This window comes from Myotis daubentonii, chromosome 6, assembly GCF_963259705.1.
Source record: "Myotis daubentonii chromosome 6, mMyoDau2.1, whole genome shotgun sequence".
Lineage (NCBI taxonomy): Eukaryota > Metazoa > Chordata > Mammalia > Chiroptera > Vespertilionidae > Myotis > Myotis daubentonii.
The window spans coordinates 53,405,625-53,424,143 of NC_081845.1; the positions used below are offsets into that span (position 1 = coordinate 53,405,625).

General features: G+C 47.2%; 3 protein-coding genes, 1 long non-coding RNA gene and 1 pseudogene across 4 annotated transcripts in view; 1 reads left to right on the forward strand and 4 right to left on the reverse strand.

The window, feature by feature from the left end:
• The window catches only part of LOC132237089 (uncharacterized), a 308,039-nt gene that overhangs the window by 21,077 nt on the left and 268,443 nt on the right, over positions 1 to 18,519 (reverse strand). The gene's annotated exons all lie outside the window — the stretch shown is intronic.
• LOC132237073 (ADP-ribosylation factor 1-like) lies at positions 4,276 to 5,880 on the reverse strand. The gene has a single exon (XM_059700934.1). It carries the CDS (start codon positions 5,073 to 5,075, stop codon positions 4,536 to 4,538), a length of 540 nt encoding a protein of 179 aa, XP_059556917.1. The 5' UTR covers positions 5,076 to 5,880; the 3' UTR covers positions 4,276 to 4,535.
• LOC132237072 (ADP-ribosylation factor 1-like) lies at positions 6,022 to 7,996 on the reverse strand. The gene has a single exon (XM_059700933.1). The coding sequence runs from the start codon at positions 7,457 to 7,459 to the stop codon at positions 6,749 to 6,751; it is 711 nt and encodes a 236-aa protein (XP_059556916.1). The 5' UTR covers positions 7,460 to 7,996; the 3' UTR covers positions 6,022 to 6,748.
• On the forward strand, positions 7,926 to 9,617 carry LOC132237075 (proline-rich protein 3-like; annotated as a pseudogene).
• Positions 13,669 to 14,546, reverse strand: LOC132237074 (ADP-ribosylation factor 1-like). The gene has a single exon (XM_059700935.1). It carries the CDS (start codon positions 14,491 to 14,493, stop codon positions 13,954 to 13,956), a length of 540 nt encoding a protein of 179 aa, XP_059556918.1. The 5' UTR covers positions 14,494 to 14,546; the 3' UTR covers positions 13,669 to 13,953.

Below are 18,519 nucleotides of genomic sequence, written 5' to 3' on the forward strand. Positions count from 1 at the left end.
GAGGTTCCCCTCGCCCCACCTCCCTCGCCCTTTTCCTTCCTTCTCCCCGCACCTCGCCTTGCAGGCAGAGGTCGGGCTGAGTTTGGGATGGACTTTCGGGGTTACGAGGTTGGGGGGCGGGAGGAAGGGAGAAAGAATCAGAAGCACCAAGGCCACTGACCTTGGGGAAGTAATGTCTTATTTCCAGCCCATTATCGGTTTGGGTTTTGTTGTTTTTTTTTTTAAGGTTTCAAAGTACGTTATGGGGATTTCTTTCCTGGCAACCGTGAAGAAAATCAGTCGTGGTTCACGTTCTTTTCCATTTACTCGGCTGAGCAACGCTGCTCGTTAGCCATTGGTAATCGGAGTAAGAATTAAGGGGCTGGAATTAAGTGATTGAAATCTGCCCCTTAATAGAGAAAAAGTTTTCCGTAAATCCGTAATTGGGCGTTGGGAATGTTACTGCCTTCGTACTTGAAGGACTGTGAGACTTTGGGATCGCAGAACGCCGCCTGAGAGCGAAAAGGAAGCAATGGAGGAGGCTTGCGTCCCCGAGAAAGTGAAACATCTCTGCAGCACGGTGTTCTGCTCTGTTTGTAAATAGAAACCTCGCTCTCATCAGTGCGCGCGCGCGCACACACACACACACACATACACACACACGCGCGCACACACACACACACACACACACACGCACGCACACACGCGCGCGCGCACACACACACACGCGCACAAAAGAACTGTGGCGACTTAAATAAGAGCTGATGTGCCAGGAGCTGTTCTTTACGTAAATCATCTCATACAAATCGCACAACGCTAAGGAATAGCTCCTCGTTTTATAGGACAGGAAACAGGTTTAGAGAGGCAAAAAGTACTTGTCAAACATCATACAGTAAATTAATATCAGAACTTGAACTCCAGTCTAGGTTTGGCAAGAACAGAGATTTAACATCCATACTGCCTGCCATACTAGATGGTAGGTTTTTAGAACGTAATAATCTTATACGTCTCTGTATCCTCAGTTTCTAACCAATACTTTTCAGCTTTGTAGTGCTTGATAAGTGTTTTATAATTAACTAGAGACCCGGTGCATGAAATTCGTGCACTGGGGCGGGGGGGGGGGGATCCCTCAGCCTGGCCTGCACCCCCTCACAGTCCAGGAGCCCTGGGGGAGGGGGGAGGGGGGGCGGTGTCAGACATCCTTGGGAGAGGCTCCTGCCACTCTCACAGCCTTTGCCAGCAGTGAGCCTGGCTCAGGGCTTCTGGCTGTGCCGGGGTCCAGCCCCAGCAGGTCCAGGGGTCCCCAAAGGTGTGGACAGAGTCGGCGAAGAAGGAATGACACGGAGACAGCGTTCAGTTGATCAGCAGCCTAGCCAGGATCTCTAGCCAGGATCTCCAGCCAAGTTCTGGTCTGGATCTCCAGCCAGGTTCAGTCATCAGGTTCTAGTCAGGTTCTCTTGCTATGTTCTATCCAGGTTCTGTAGCCAGGTTCTGTCTCTAGGTTCTTCAGCCAGGTTCTCTCACTAGGTTCTGTCTCTAGGTTCTGTCTCCAGTTTCTGTCCAGGACCTTTTGTCATGTTCTCTCCAGCGAAGTTCTTCTGTCTCCAGGCTCCGTGTAGGTTCTGTCTTCTGAATTCTGTGTTCTAAGTTCTGTCTCCTGAGTTCTGTGTTCTGAGTTCTGTGTCTTTCTGTCTTGTTACAACTGTATTTATACCAGTTGATTCAATCCTATCAATCTCTATTACAAAGGTTAGGGCGTTTCTTATCTCCATTCCAGGGAGAAAAGATTATGTAGCTTAAGCATGATTGTTCATAGTTAAAGTGATTAATTACCCGCCTGGCACTTAGTTGAGGGGTTTTATTTCCTCCCTAACTTCAGGGGAAAATCCCTACCTGGGGAAACAACCTTTCTCGGAGAGGTGACCTTGGTTAAAACACAGCGCCAAGAAGGTGAGCAAACATTAAGAACAGTATGCCATATATGCCAGGTCCCTTGAAACAGCAAGGATGGACCGGCTCCCGGCATGGCTGAGTGGTGCTCCCCCTGTGGAAGCGCACTGACCGCCAGTGGGCAGCTCCTGCGTTGAGTGTCTGCCCCTTGGTGGTCAGTGCACATCATAGCGACTGGTGGTTCGGCCATTCAGTTGATTTACATATTACCCTTTTATTATATAGGATGTCAAGGTTTGGCAGCAGTACTATGCAGAATAATGATTCTCAATTAACTTTATATAAACTTTTAATACTATAGCCCATCATTAATGATTGTTTGATTTTATCATATTTGCTAGATTTACTCATTTTTTTGTGTTTCCAATGCTTAATACATAGTAAGTGCTTCTGTTCATTGGATGAATGGGAATCATATGCTTCAAGACCTGTAAAAGATCTTAGAGAACCTTTAATTCGAATTTTCTGGTCTACAAATTGAATTAGGACCTGGTGAGGAGAATGGCCTGGCAAGAGTTGGTGAAGAGTAGACAAAGATTATGAAACCTTTGGAATGAGTTAATTATTTTGTTTTTAACAGTTTCTACTTTTTCAAGGCACTTTTCATCTCCTCTCATTTTATTCTAATCTAAAGGATTACTCTAATCCTAAAAAATAGGTTGAGATAGGTTCTATATAAAATACACGTGATGTTTAAAAAGCCGCTAAAGATGAAGTACCTTGGCTAAGAGTTACACAGTGAGTCGGGGACTAAATCACTTGAACTCTTAATGCCCAGTCCAGTGCTCTTTTTACTATATCCCAAGGCCTAAGTTTTGACTTTATCTAGGGGTAACATCACATTATCCTGGGGAATAATTTATCTTCCAGGGGCTGTTAATTGGAGTCAGTTCAGTGAGGCCCTTAATCAAGGACACCTATTATTGTCTGTAAGTTATTGTGTGTGGTATTTAGTGTATTCTTTTGAGGCCTGAATGGTAGACTTCCTGTTAGACCCTGGATTCTGTACTTTAAGAAAGGTATCCTTGCGAGAGCATTTGAAATCTTGCTTCCCAGCATATGTCCGCAGTTTGGCTCAATTAAACTTTTATAAAAAAATATTTTTAAAAAGAAGAAAAAAAAGAAAGGTAATCTTACCACCTGGATAAATGGCACTAAAATGGTGGCCACCAAGAGACCATGAGCTGGAATGGACTGCCAGAAGAGAGCAATCCAGGTTTTATGAATCAGATTATTGGTTTTTGTCGTTACTCTTTGTCTCTAATTCCTATAGGCCCTTAGTAAAGTCTCATTTTAATATTCAGACCTGGTTTCATCTGTGCTATATGATATAAAGAAAAAGGTCCGATGCTCTTGTCTGGGCCCGAAGGGCCAATCAGGGAGGTAGCAAGACATTCAAGGCTGAAGTAAATCTTGGGGAGTCCTCAGGGCTCTTGAAGCTTTTGGCTCCAGAGCATGCCTTGGTTTTACTTTTGTTAATTCAACAGTTTTTTTAGAGGAGTTTTTTTGTTTTTGTTTGTTTTAATTGAAAAGTAAACCACGTATTAACAAGTGGGAAAAAGAGCTAAAGGCACCTGAGGACTAAGGCTAAGATATTCAGAGGAAATGGAACGGTGCACATGGGAATACAATCCTGGGACTTGGTGACTGACAGCAGGAGTCTAATGAAGAGACCAGACCAGGTAGAAGTATTAGGGTGAGGTGTAAGAAGAAGGCAGAATAAAAGAGATGCTGTCAGACTTTCAATCTGGTTCATTTGGAGAGAAATGACAGCCTTGACAGGAATATGAAAATCCAAAAGGGTAATTTGAAGAGAAAATTTACTTCCGTGGTTTAGTAAGGATTTATTTTTGATGTTCTTAATTTTAAAGTCAAATTATTTGCAAATTTTATTTTGTCTCTCAAAAACAAAAGAACCCCAAATAATTAAGTTGTTTTTTCTTGCTTATGAACCCCTGATAGAAAAAGTGTTCTTACTCTTGTTCAGTATGAAAACATGGAAATCTGTTTGCCTCCATGGAAATCACTGCTTCCAATCTGTTTACCTCTGGCTACTTCATTTGGCATTTTCAGAAAATAAGACTTAAACTACTTACAAGAAATTTAAAATAAATTAAGGAAAATGGAACATTTCCGTGAAAATGAAACATCCCGTGTCAAATCTCCGCTATTTTTCAGGTCCCGGTATAGTCTATTTAATCCTGTTCTTCTGGTCAGCTAAAATCTCATGAGAAAAACTGCATGTTTCCTTTTTAGAAAATACTGCAGTAGTCCAATTTTTTTAAAAAAAATGTTTTTATTGATTTTTAGAGAGAGAGAGGAGGGGAGGGAGGGAGAGAAACATTGATCGGCTCATTGGCTGCCTTCCTTTGCATAATATTGCATGGGTAATATTGCATAGGAGTATCAGAAACTGCCTCATTGGAAACAAGAACTATTTAGATAAAACCCGGGTGTAGGCTGCATCTGCACATGCACAGCATGATGAAGCACACTGAGAGCAACCATGGGGACAGCTTCTGGCACTCACACCACAGGGATACACCTGCCACATGGACAGGAAAGCGAGGGTGAAGGAGGGGTGAGGGGGAAGAGAGGAGTGTGGCTCAGTTCTGGTTCTGGAACTGATTGGCCAGCCAGTCCAGTCCCTCATAGAGCCCAGCCCCAGTGATGGCAGAGGTGGCCTGAAGGTACCAGTTCCTGTGGTGCAGAGAGTGCAGGCCCAGCTTGTCTGTGATCTCAGCTGTGCTCATGGCATTGGGGAGGTCCTGCTTGTTTGCAAGCACTAGCAGGACAACATCCTTGAGCTCTGTCATCATCCGCATCATCTCCTGTCTGGCCTCGTCCATGCGTTCCTGGTCAGTGCTGTCCACCACAAAGATGAGCCCTTGTCCGTTTGGGCAGCAGTGGCGCCACAGAGGCCGGCTCTTGTCCTGGCTGTTCGCGTCCCACACGATAAAGCTGATGTTCTTATACTTCACAGTCTCCACGTTGAAACCTATAGTGGGCGTGGTGGTCAAGATCTCACCCAACTTCAGTTTGTACACGATGGTGGTCTTCCCAGCACGGTCCAGGCCCACCATGAGAATGCACATTTCTTTTTTGCCAAAAAGGCCCTTGAAGAGGTTCGCAAAGATATTTCCCATGCTGTAGACCAGAGGGAGAGACAATGGCCAGAGAAACCCTTGGCAGCCACGCTGCTGCTGCTGCTGCTGCTGCTGCTGCTGCTACTGCTGCTCTGAGCCAGGCACTGGTTCTATTTTGTCACTCTTTAGCAGATATTTGCTGACCCTTATTCTAATACTTTTCATTGCTGTGACACTTGCTCTGTCATTACCCATTAACTCACTATTTAAAGTTCAAAGTCCAGAGCAAGTGACTGGTGCAGTTTCAATTGGTCTAGATTAGATGATTCGTTGCCATCATCCTGGTTCAACAGAACTATTACACTAGACACTCCTCTGGGTGGCACTTGGCTAGGATGATGAGCCAGGGGGCAAGGCACCGATCTATAAGGAGTCATTGAGGCTCACTTCAGGGACCACTTCAAGAAGTTTGGCCAGCGCAGTACCTTGCACACCCTATCTCCCAGGCACAGAGCATCCTTCTTTTTGTCCCTGCAATTCTAGGAATCCAAGGGAAGTGAGAAGGCCTGTGGAAACTCTGGGAATCTCTGGCTTTTCTTGGAAAGTTGGATTTCTCTCCACACTGCCCCGTCATCCCTGATGAAGCGACAATTGACTGGAACAATTTAAAGAGGTCTGTGCTCATCCAGCTCATTTCACTCTTTACTTACCTGACTCTCTAGGCAAATAAGCTTGAAACTCCTGCAGAGATTGGAGGCAGTGGACAAATGGCAGTCACTTAGCAGTGAGACACCTGAAGCCGCAGGCTAAGATATTCGGAGGAAATGGGATGGTGCACATGGGAATACAATCCTGAGACTTGGTGACTGACAACATGAGTCTAGTGGAGATAGGCTAGAAGTATAAGGGTGAGGTGTAAGAAGAAGGCAGAATAAAAGAGTTGGGTCCCAGAGTTTCACTCTGGTTCATTTGGAGAGAAATGACAGGAATATGAAAATCCAAAAGGGGCAATTTAAAAAGAAACTTTATTTCCATGGTTTAGTAAAGTTTTATTTTTGATGTTCTTAATTTTAAAGCCAAATTAATTGCAAGTATTGTTTGTCTCTCAAAAACAAAAGAACCCCCAAATAAACAAGTTGTTTTTTTACTTGCTTATGAGCCCCGATAGATAAAATGTTCTTACTCTTGTTCAGTATAAAACATGGACATTTGTTTACCTCCATGGAAATCACTGCCTCCAATCAATCTGTTTACCTTTGGTTATTTCATTTGACAATTTCAGATAATAAGACAAATTACTTGCAAGGAATTTAAAGAAAATGGATTGAAACATACCATGTCAAATCTTTATTTTCAGATCCCAGAATAGTCAATTTAATCCTGTCCTTCTAGTCAGCTAAAATCCCATGAGAAAGACAGCTCAGCTCATTTTTAGAAAATACTGCAGTGCTCCAATTTTAAATATATGTTTTTATTGATTTTTGGAGAGAGAAAGAGAAACATGGATTGGCTGATTGGCTGCCTCCGTTGCATAATGCATATGAGTACCAGAAACAAGAACTATTTAGATAAAAACCCGGGTGTAGGCTGCATCTGCACATGCACAGCATGATGAAGCACTCTGAGACCAACCATGGGGACAGCTTCTGGCACTCACACCACAGGGATACACCTGCCACATGGACAGGAAAGCGAGGGTGAAGGAGAGGTGAGGGGGAAGAGAGGAGTGTGGCTCAGTTCTGGTTCTGGAACTGATTGGCCAGCCAGTCCAGTCCCTCATAGAGCCCAGCCCCAGTGATGGCAGAGGTGGCCTGAAGGTACCAGTTCCTGTGGTGCAGAGAGTGCAGGCCCAGCTTGTCTGTGATCTCAGCTGTGCTCATGGCATTGGGGAGGTCCTGCTTGTTTGCAAGCACTAGCAGGACAACATCCTTGAGCTCTGTCATCATCCGCATCAACTCCTGTCTGACCTCGTCCATGCGTTCCTGGTCAGTGCTGTCCACCACAAAGATGAGGCCATGTCTGCCTGGGCAGTATTGGCTCCAAAAAACCCGGCTCTTGTCCTGGCTGTGTACGTCCCACACGACGAAGCTGATGTTCTTATGTTCCACAGTCTCCAGGTTGAAACCTATCGTGGGAACTGTTTCCACGATCTCATTCAGCTTCAGTTTGTACAGGATGGTGGTCTTCCCCGCAGCGTCCAGGCCCACCATGAGAATGCGCATTTCTTTTTTGCCAAAAAGGCCCTTGAAGAGGTTCGCAAAGATATTTCCCATGCTGTAGACCAGAGGGAGAGACAATGGCCAGAGAAACCCTTGGCAGCCACGGTGCTGCTGCTGCTGCTCTGAGCCAGGAGCTGGTTCTATTTTGTCACTCTTTAGCAGATATTTGTTGACCCTTATTCTAATTCTTTTCATTGCGGTGACACTTGCACTGTCACTACCCATTAACTCACTATTTAAAGTTCAAAGTCCAGGGCGCCGAGGGAGGCTCTCGCCCTTTCGTCAAGGTGGCTACCACCGCGCTCGGAGGGGGGAACGCCCGTCCGCACCACCTGGCGCGCGGAGGAGGGGCCGCTGCGCACCTGGGCACGGGGCGGTCCTACCACCGCGGGCGAGGGCGGTCGCCCCGCCGACCGGGTTCCTGGCGGAGGTTGAGGAGGAGCCGGCCCACGGTCCTCAGCGCTGGCGAGGAGGGAAGCCCGCTGACGGGCTTGGGAGGGAAGTCCGAGGTCACGCCGTGGTGCCTCTGGTGTTACTATAGTAACCGGGGCCGGATGTGGCGACCTTCAGGTGCCACAGCCCTGGGGCCGAGCGCGAGAGCCCGCGGCCGCGCCGAGGAGCGGTGGGCGCCCTGCGGGGAGGAGGCCGGGCCTTCGCGAGCGTAGTGGGGGCGGCGGCGAGGGGAGGGTGACCTGAGAAACCGCACAAAGGCTCCCGCAGCCTCCCGGAAACTCCGCGGGGCGCCTCTGCCCCGCCGCCGCCCCGGAAGCGGAAACATAAGTCCGCGCAGCCGGCCTCCCCCCCCCCCCCCCCCCGCCGCTGCCACGTTGCCGAAACGGAAGAAGCTGACTCAGCTGCAGCCGCCGCCCCAGGACCTCCCAGCCTTCTGGGCCCTTCCCCCCTGGCCAATGGAAAGCCTGGGGACCCCAAGTCAGCTCTTCGCAGAGGTTCCCCAGGATCAAGGGGACTGATGAGTCCGCCACTGCGGAGCCTCCCACCTGCTCCCCGGAGCAGATGCCCAGTGTGGGGAGGCTTCGGCCCCAGGTCTCGCCCATATGGTCGCGGTTGGGGGTGGGGGTGGGGGGTGGGGTGGTCAGTTCTGACCCTCCTTTTCCTGGCCACACCAAGGTAGTCCCCCCAGGGGAGGCTTTCACGAAGAACAGAGACATCCTCGAAGGCTCAAGAGCTGGCCGCTTGTCAAGAAGACCTGCCCCCTGGAGGATGAACCCCAGGTTATGGAAGACAAATCTAACCGCCCGGTCTGCCGACACTGCCAAAAAGGGTGCTGTCGATATGAGGACCTCTGAGCCTTCTACCACCCAGGCGTCAACGGACCTCCTCTGTGAGCCTGCCTTCCCGGCCGAGCTGGAGGGAGCCCTCGAGACCCAGCGGCCATGCATTTCCCACCGCCCTCCGTCCCCTCCCCCATTTGGGGTTCAGAGCTGTGTTTCATCACTGGGGGGAGGTGGGCGCTCTTTCTGCGGATGCAGCCTCCAGAGCCTCGCCTTCGGGCCCCATCTCGGCTGCCTCCTGGGTCCTCTCCCCTCGCCACTGACTGCGGAGCAGGAGACGCTCCGGGTGCTGCCTCTTGTGCGTCTGTCCAGCGGCCCGCTGCTGCCCTCGAGTCCGGGGCCTGGAGCGGCTTCCTCCCACCCTTCTGGCCGCTTGTCTCAGGTCCCCCATGTGCGCACCCTGCCCCCTGTGTTGGCAGCTGCTCCGAGGAACTCCCAGGCTGTCTGGCCAGGGGTCAAGTTCGGATGACGGACAGTCCCTCCTGAAAGGCCGCTCCCATGCTCTTGGATCCCGTAGCTTCGCCATCAGTCGCGTGGCTGTGATCGCTGCGCTTGGTGAACACGCACCCCCGTAGCCTTTCTCAGTGTCCGTGGCCTGTCTGTGGCTTCTCCACACTAGAGTTTCTGCCGAAACCAGTGAGGCTCTTGTTGCCTCTCTGCTCCCCCCACCCCAACAGGGAGCACCGGGAACTTCCCGCGAGGCCGCCTCCCTGGCCCCCGTTCTTCTGGGGTCCCTTTGTCTGGGTCTGACCCGGGGCCAGGAGGTGTGCTCTAAGCCTCCGGTGGGCCCACCCTCTTCCTCCAGGGCCGTGCTCCTTAGCCCAGTCCCTGGAGGCCACAGGCCTTCCCTGTGAATTCTGTGCATCTCCACCTGGACAGCCCTGCCTCCCTCTCCCGACCTCCGTCGCTGCTGCTGGTTGTTTTCTGTGAAAACGCAATGAGCGGACTCGGTCTTGAACTGGCCCTGAGGACGGGTCAGGAGTTGTGTGGACAAGAGGGAGGGTGAGAGCCGCTGGAGAACTGAAAATGAATTTTGTTTCTTTTTAACATTTTTTACATTAGTAATAAATGCAGTGGAAACAAACAAAAAAGTTCAAAGTCCAGAGAGAGCACGTGACTGGTGCAATTTCAATTGGTCTAGATTAGATGATTCGTCACCATCATCCTGGTTCCACAACTGTTTTACTAGACACTCCTCTGGGTGGCACTTGGCTAGGATGATGAGCCCGGGGCAAGGCACCGATCTATAAGGAGTCATTGAGGATCACTTCAGGGACCACTTCAAGAAGTTTGGCCAGCGCAGTACCTTGCACAACCTATCTCCCAGGCACAGAGCATCCTTCTTTTTGTCCCTGCAATTCTAGGAATCCAAGGGAAGCGAGATGGCCTGTGGAAACTCTGGGAATCTCTGGCTTTTCTTGGAAAGTTGGATTTCTCTCCACACTGCCCCGTCATCCCTGATGAAGCAACAATTGTCTGGAGCTGAGTAGAGACTTTTAAAGAGGGCTTTGCTCATCCAGCTCATTTCACTCTTTACTTACCTGACTCTCTAGGCAAATAAGCTTGAAACTCCTGCAGAGATTGGAGGCAGTGGACAAATGGCAGTCACTTAGCAGTGAGACACCTGAAGCCGCAGGCTAAGATATTCAGAGGAAATGGGATGGTGCACATGGGAATACAATCCTGAGACTTGGTGACTGACAACATGAGTCTAGTGGAGATAGGCTAGAAGTATAAAGGTGAGGTGTAAGAAGAAGGCAGAATAAAAGAGTTGGGTCCCAGACTTTCACTCTGGTTCATTTGGAGAGAAATGACAGGAATATGAAAATCCAAAAGGGGCAATTTAAAAAGAAACTTTATTTCCATGGTTTAGTAACATTTTATTTATTTTAATTTTTTTATATTTTTAAAATATATTTTAATGATTTCTTACAGAGAGGAAGGGAGAGTGATAGAAAGCTAGAAAATCGATGAGAGAGAAACATCGATCACCTGCCTCCTGCACAACCCCCACTGGGTATGTGGCTGCAACCAAGGTACATGTCCTTGACTGGAATCGAACCTGGGACCCTTCAGTCCGCAGGCCGACGCTCTATTCACTGAGCAAAAATGGTCAGGGCCTGAAACTATTTTAGAGGTACTTTAGCATCCAGCATTCTTTTAATTGTGTGGGTACCAGAGTTCTCATTATAGGGACATAAAAATATGGGGGAGTGAAAATGTAGTTGTAAACTATGCAGTTATAAAAACGTATAGATTGGCATTGTGTTTGTTCACACATACACAGACCTTTATTTGTGTACGGATATGCGCTCATATATGTGCCTCTATTTCTAACTCAGCAGAAGACAAGGCTAGTAGCAAGGACCACACCTGGCACTCAGATTGGGGCCCTCAGACAGCCCCCTCCTAAAGGGAATGAGTTATTTGAAACTGGAGAAATGGCTGATTTCAGAGCTGAAGCAAGTGGAAAGATAAGCTTGGAACATCCTACACTTAAAAAAAAAATGTTCCAAAAGTGGCGGAGGTATACCACAGGGTGCAGGATTCCCGTTAAGACTCGTGAGCTCGTCTGGCACAACTTGAGCACTGAAATCAGTAAGGACAGCGGTGAGTTATACACCATTGAGAAAACGAGAGCCCATGAGTGCATCTGATGATAAACAAATGGGCAGAAAGGCGTGCCCAGGGCTGAGCGGGAACACGGAGGGCGGGCTGGCACTGGGTAATCGACACCCTGCAGCCTTCAGTGCTAAAGACTGGTTCAGGCAGGAACGAGTGGGGGCTGGACCAGGGGCGGGCTTTGGTGAGAAACGGGATATCTCCGTTATCTTCAAGGTCTCCCCATAGATCAGTTGTTAGTTCAGGGGGGAAGTAGTAACTATATGGGGGAGAAATTGGGTAACAAAAGAGTCACCGACAGGACCAATGTGGGCTTTGCACACTCCCAGGTGTGTGCGTGTGTGTGTGTGTGTGTGTGTGTGTGAACATGTTAACAGGTGGGTCCTGGTGAGGACACCTGTGTGAGCTTTGTACTGTTTTCACTATTTCTGTGCCTTTTCTAAAAGGTTTAAGTAATTTCCAAATAAAGTAAAGAAGGCACAGGCATCCGGCTGTGCACTGACTGGGACACGGGGTGGGGAGCTGAGGGCACGGCGTGGTGACAAAGGAGTCACCGTGGGCCTGGGAGCTGAGTGGGATGCATGCTGGGAGGGTCTCCCTGAGGCAGAACGGGACTCGGGTCAGACTGGGAGCAAGAGCTGAAACAGTAAATTCAGTTGTTGTTGTTTTTTTAAATTACCGGGGCCACACCCAGCTTGGGGTTGGGGGATGGACAGACTAAGAGGTTGGGGGGTGGGCAGGTGGGGAGTGGTGGCAATTCAGAGGAAAGCCAAGTTGAATAGGACCTAAAATTTAAACTATGAGGGGCTCCGGGGTCTGTGGGGCCCCCCTACTGTCCGCCCGAGAGGGGAGCCCCGCGAAGGCCGAGCGGGGAGGACAGGAAAGCCAGTGCCTTCAGGCCACGGAGCCTTTCCAAATCCGGGAGCTGCAGGTCTCAGGCGGCTGCGGGCTCCAAGGCCCAGGGAGGGCAGAGACCCAGGTGGGCACCTGGCAAACTCCTTTAAGGTCACGTCAGATACGCTCACAACGCCCTCAAGCTCAGACAGACAGACAGCACACTGGGTGCCCCATCCAAAGCCCCGTGAGGGAGTCAGTCGCCCAGGCCAACCGTTTTGTAACAGAACCCAGGGTCGAGGTTCGAGGGTGGGGGGACTGGCTCCTGCGGACTGGGGAGCTGCCCCATCAGCTGAGGGATGCTCACCTCAGCCCCTCACACGTGGGGGTCTCAGGGGAGCGGCTGCCTGGGATCTAGGCCACCGGAGGTCAATTTCACGCCTACCTCCCAGCGCAGGCCCCCTTCTCCTTTCCTCTGAGGCCAGGGTGGGAGCCTGTGTCTGCTGCGGGCCATTCGGATATTTATCACATCATTCGGCGGCCAGACAGAACGACCCACGTACACATCAGCCTGCCGTATTTGGTCCGACGTTTAATTACCTCGCCCCTCACGCCTCGGCAGGGCCGGACCAAATGAAGGCCCGCGGGCCGGACGTTCCCCACCCCTGCTGGGCGGCGTGCTCCCCTCACCTGGCTCCTCCCGGTCCTTGGGGGGGGGGGGCCCTCCTCCTCCGGGAAGGCCGCCTTCTCACGGCTCTTGGCTCTCGGGGAGGCGCGCCAGCAGCCAGGGCCGAGCGGACCTTGCTGGGCAGGGGGACTTTCAGGAACGCATCCAGCGGCAGCACCTGCTCCTTGGAGCACGCCTCGGGCTGCAGCCGCTGGTGGCACAGCTGGTGGAGCTGGGCGAGCGCCTCGGGGGTGAAGTTCCGGAGCAGGTGGGAGACGTCCAGGTCGGCCGGAGCCCTCCTGCAGGTGGTCCCGCCTCCTCCGGGGGGTCCCCCGCGGCCATCCTGGCTCGGGCAGCGCGGGGGGAGTCGGGGAGGTCCTGGGGGTGCTGGCGCCTTCTCCGGAGGCAGCATCTTCCCAGATCTACGTTGGGAGACGTGACCGTGCCAGCCAGGGGCAGGGCAGCGCTGTCGAGGGCAGGTTCACGTAACCATGGCTCCAAGGAAGACACAAAACAAGCAACAGGATCCTGTGAGATCTCGGCCGGCTGGAGTCCAGACCTCAGCCCCGAGCCGTTCTTCGCTGCCGGACCGCGGCCGTAGAACTCCTAGTAAAGTTTTATTTTTGATGTTCCTAATTTTAAAGCCAAATTAAGTACACGTTTTGTTTGTCTCTCAAAAACAAAAGAACCCCCAAATAATTAAGATGTTTTTTTACTTGCTTATGAGCCCCGATAGATAAAATGTTCTTACTCTTGTTCAGTATAAAAACATGGACATTTGTTTACCTCCATGGAAATCACTGCCTCCAATCAATCTGTTTACCTTTGGTTATTTCATTTGACAATTTCAGATAATAAGACAAATTACTTGCAAGGAATTTAAAGAAAATGGATTGAAACATACCATGTCAAATCTTTATTTTCAGATCCCAGAATAGTCAATTTAATCCTGTCCTTCTAGTCAGCTAAAATCCCATGAGAAAGACAGCTCAGCTCATTTTTAGAAAATACTGCAGTGCTCCAATTTTAAAAATATGTGTTTTTATTGATTTTTGGAGAGAGAAAGAGAAACATGGATTGGCTGATTGGCTGCCTCCGTTGCATAATGCATGTGAGTACCAGAAACAAGAATTATTTAGATAAAAACCCGGGTGTAGGCTGAATCTGCACATGCACAGCATGATGAAGCACTCTGAGACCAACCATGGGGACAGCTTCTGGCACTCACACCACAGGGATACACCTGCCACATGGACAGGAAAGCGAGGGTGAAGGAGAGGTGAGGGGGAAGAGAGGAGTGTGGCTCAGTTCTGGTTCTGGAACTGATTGGCCAGCCAGTCCAGTCCCTCATAGAGCCCAGCCCCAGTGATGGCAGAGGTGGCCTGAAGGTACCAGTTCCTGTGGTGCAGAGAGTGCAGGCCCAGCTTGTCTGTGATCTCAGCTGTGCTCATGGCATTGGGGAGGTCCTGCTTGTTTGCAAGCACTAGCAGGACAACATCCTTGAGCTCTGTCATCATCCGCATCAACTCCTGTCTGGCCTCGTCCATGCGTTCCTGGTCAGTGCTGTCCACCACAAAGATGAGACCATGTCTGCCTGGGCAGTTTTGGCTCCAAAAAACCCGCATCTTTTCCTGGCTGTTTATGTCCCACAAGACGAAGCTGATGTTCTTATGTTCCACAGTCTCCACGTAGAAACCTATCGTGGGCGTGGTGGTCACGACCTCATTCAGCTTCAGTTTGTACAGGATGGTGGTCTTCCCAGCACGGTCCAGGCCCACCATGAGAATGCGCATTTCTTTTTTGCCAAAAAGGCCCTTGAAGAGGTTCGCAAAGATATTTCCCATGCTGTAGACCAGAGGGAGAGACAATGGTCAGAGAAACCCTTGGCAGCCACGGTGCTGCTCTGAGCCAGGTGCTGGCTCTCTCTATTGACTCTTTAGCAGATATTTGTTGATCCTTACTGTAATGCTCTGTCATTGCTATGACTCAACCACTCTTTCTGTTTATGCTTTTGTGTATTCCACTGTCACTGTCACTATCAATTAACTTACTGTTTTCTAAAGTTCAAAGCCCAGAGAGAGGACAGGTGCAGTTTCAATTGGTCTAGAATAGATGATTCATCACCATCATCCTGGTTCAACAGAACTGTCTTACTGGATACTCCTCTGGGTGGCACCTGACTACGATGATGACCCCCGGTGGGTGAGGCACCTAAGGAGTGTTTGAGGACCACCTCAGGGACTACATTGAGAGTTTTGCCAACCCAGTACATTGCATAATGTTTAAAGCTTTCTTCTTTTTGTCCCTGCAATTCCAGGAATCCAAGGGATGTGAGATAACCTGTGGAAACTGGGGATCCCTCCTGTTTGGTATAGGGACGAACCTGCAATCTGGTATGTGCCGTGACCAGGAATCAAACCGGTGACCTTTTGGTGCCTGGGTCGATGCTCAACCACTTAGCCACTCAAAGGAAGTCCCCCAATTTTTACAGTATTTGGACTTAGGGTGATACGATAAAGTAGAATTTAAGCCACTAGGGCCCTTTCTACTGTATGATGTTAACAGGTTACAAAATGAATAGTTGTTTTAGAGAAGTAATTATAATTTTCAGGCCCAAGTAAAATTGTGTAGAGATTTTTTTTTTTTTGGTAGTTTAAAACCTCAGAACATAAAAATGAAAGTGAGATTTGGCTGATGATTTTCTCTTAATTCTTCTTAAGAAAACATTTCCATGTCCTTATAACATCCAGAAAGATTGAGGATTTTTACAAAACAATCAAGTCAACATTGCCTGAGTTATCTTTGCCATGTTCTTATTTTATCCTTAAAAACTTAAGATTTGTACAAGAAGATAAAACTGATATTCCCTGTGCTATGTCATTTTAAAATATTCCTGAACATACAGAGAAAGGCCAAAAGAATGTTTGAAATGCACAGCTAAAGAACAACTACAACCACCTTCACAGAGGAGCTCAAAATGAAGTTTTGATGTTGATGTTTTGTCAAATTTTCTCTGAGAAAATTTGATTATGACTTGCAGCCAAATATGACTCATTGCTGTAAGTGTTATATCTAAAATGATATAATTAGTTTTTTGAGTTTCAGGGGAGAAAAAAGGTGATATTTTAGCTTAACTAATAAGTTAACATATTACAGTTACTCTTCACATGTACAACAAGTGCATATAATGTGATTAGGTTAAATACTGACACCAGGGTTCTTTAAGACATAACCCGGCCATATCATCCAATATTGGTGCTCACTAGCCAATAACACATGCATGCACACAGAGCTTACAATCAGATTCTTATTGCTATACTAAAGTGTCTGCAGTCAGGCAAGGATCACCAGATTTTTGAGGCTCAAAACAAACAGGAATAAAAAGAATTTGCAGGACGTGGAGACAGAAGGGAAGGTTTTAAAAACCTCTAATTAATAGCCTCAGAACATTAGGAGGACAGTACATTCATGAAACAAATCAAGATGCTATTTTAAAAAAAGAATATATAAAAGGCTATTGAAAATTTAAAGTATTAGGGCAGAAAAAAAAAATAAGGTTTTGCTTTGTGCACATTAACCACAGGTTAAAACCCATATTTTAAATAAATAGCTGAGAATAACCTATACTCCTTCCTAATGAATGATTCAGTAGTTATGGCTGTAGAGGTGGTATTTATTATCTTCTGTCCCCTCAAATTCATCTTGGGGTGCCCCAGACAACCAATGCAATGTTTGTTTCAGCTGTCTGTCATTTCAGGTTATTCTGAAATTCCCTTATTATTTTGCCTGTTTTTTCCTTTTAACTGTTTTACTTCAACTTCCTGTTTTTAACTACCTATTCATGTTTGGTGTAGATTAAATGTTCACTGTAGAAGGTTTAGTTTTACAAAATTATTCTACTCTGAGAAGTAAATTAAAAAAAAATGATACTAGCAATAAAGAAAACCATGATCTTTAACCTATTTGTATTTTCAGGGAACTGATCATGATAGGAAGTGGAACTAAACACAATCTAGTAAATAAAGTTAAAAAAAAATAATGGCAGCAGGAAGTTAAGCTCATTTGTGTGAGTTAATGATTAAAAAAATTTTTTTGTTGTTGTTAATCCTCACATAAGGATATTTTTCCCATTGCTTTTTCAGAGAGAGTGGAAAGAAGGGAGGGATGCCTCCTGCATGCACCCTGCATGCACTCCTACCAGGAGTGGGGAGCGAACCTGCAACCTTTCGGTGTGAAGGCTGACATTCTAACCATTGAGAAACACTGGCCAAGGCTGTGAGTTAATGATTTTTAAGTGATCAAAAGTTAAAAGCCATAAAAACAACGTTTAAAGCCTTTGAAGGCTCAGCTCTCAGGTTCCAATTATCAGGCACAATTTATCTTTCTAAAGTCCACTCTCTCAGATTACTTTGACATACTGCAATACCATGACACCGGGTTCTAAAAATGTCAACATTTCTGTTTGCTCAGCACAGTTTTTCTTCTCTCTATATTTTCACACATGGAAAAATCAAGATTCTGCGTACTCTAAGATCTTTAAATAATATTGGCATTTTAGAAGATGAACTACGTGAATCCTTGGTGTCTTCTACTCCTGGGTTACAGATGTCTGCTCCCAGTGTACATGCACCCTAATTTGTAAATCCTGCAATCTTCGGAACCCATTCATTTTCCAGATGGCAAAAATGAAATAATTTGCCAAGGCTTAGAGTTAAGGATAGAACCCAATGCACTGAATGGAGAAATTATTTGTGAATTATATATCTGAAAAGGCATTCATATCCAGAATGTATAAAGAACTCTTACAACTCTACAAAAAAAAGACAAATAACCCCACTTTAAAAATGGGCAAAGGATTTAGTACAGATTTCTCCAAGGAAGATATACAAGTGGTCAATCAGTACATGAAAAGACGTTCAACGTCGTTAGTTATTAGTGAAATGCAAATAAAAACCAGGAAGAGAGAGCATTTCACATTCACTAGGCTTGCTAGAATGAAGAAGAGAATGGTAGGTGCTGGTGAGGGTGTGGAGGAATCAGAGCTCTTATGTACTGCTGGTGGGGTCAAAAAACGGTGCTGCTGCTTTGGAAAACAGTTTATCAGTTCCTCAACTTGTTAGACATAGAGTTATTTATGACCCAACAATACCACACCTAAGTGCACAACCAAGAGCATTGAAAGCATATCTATACACACAAACTGATGCATAAATGTTTAGAGTAGCATTATTTATAATAGCCAAATGTCCATCAATTAATGGATGGATAAACAAGATTTGGCATATCCATACAATGAAATAGTGTTTGTCTGAAAAAAGGAATAAAATACTGATATAAGCAATAAATGGATGAACCTTGAAAACGTTATGCTCAGCCCTGGCTGGTTTGGCTCAATGGATAGAGCATTGGCCTGTAGACTGAAGGGTCCCAGGTTCGATTCTGGTCAAGAGCACATGCTGGGGTTGCAGTCTCGATCCCCAGTAGGGGGTGTTCAGGAGGCAGCCAATTAATGATTCTCTCTCATCATTGATGTCTCTATCTCCCTCTCCCTCTCTGAAATCAATAAAAATATATTTTTAAAAAAGAAAACATGCTCAGTGAAAGAAGCCAGACGTAAAAGTCCACATATTGTACAATTTCATTTATATTAAATGTCCAGAAAAGGCAAATTCATAGAGAAAGAAGTAGATTAGTAGTTACCAAGGGCTGGGGGGAAGTAGGAAATAGAGAGTGACTACTAATGAGCATAGGGTTTCTTTTGGGGATTAAAAACTAAGTTTTTGTTTTGATAAAAATGTTTTAAAATTAGATGATGGTTACATAATTCTATAAATATACTAAAATCCACTGAATTGTAAACTTTAAAAGTG

What these genes read in the sequence shown, in the direction of transcription:
- LOC132237074 (XM_059700935.1), bottom strand. Translation starts at nt 14,493, where the DNA reads ATGGGAAATATCTTTGCGAACCTCTTCAAGGGCCTTTTTGGCAAAAAA.
- LOC132237072 (XM_059700933.1), bottom strand. Translation starts at nt 7,459, where the DNA reads ATGGGTAGTGACAGTGCAAGTGTCACCGCAATGAAAAGAATTAGAATA.
- LOC132237073 (XM_059700934.1), bottom strand. Translation starts at nt 5,075, where the DNA reads ATGGGAAATATCTTTGCGAACCTCTTCAAGGGCCTTTTTGGCAAAAAA.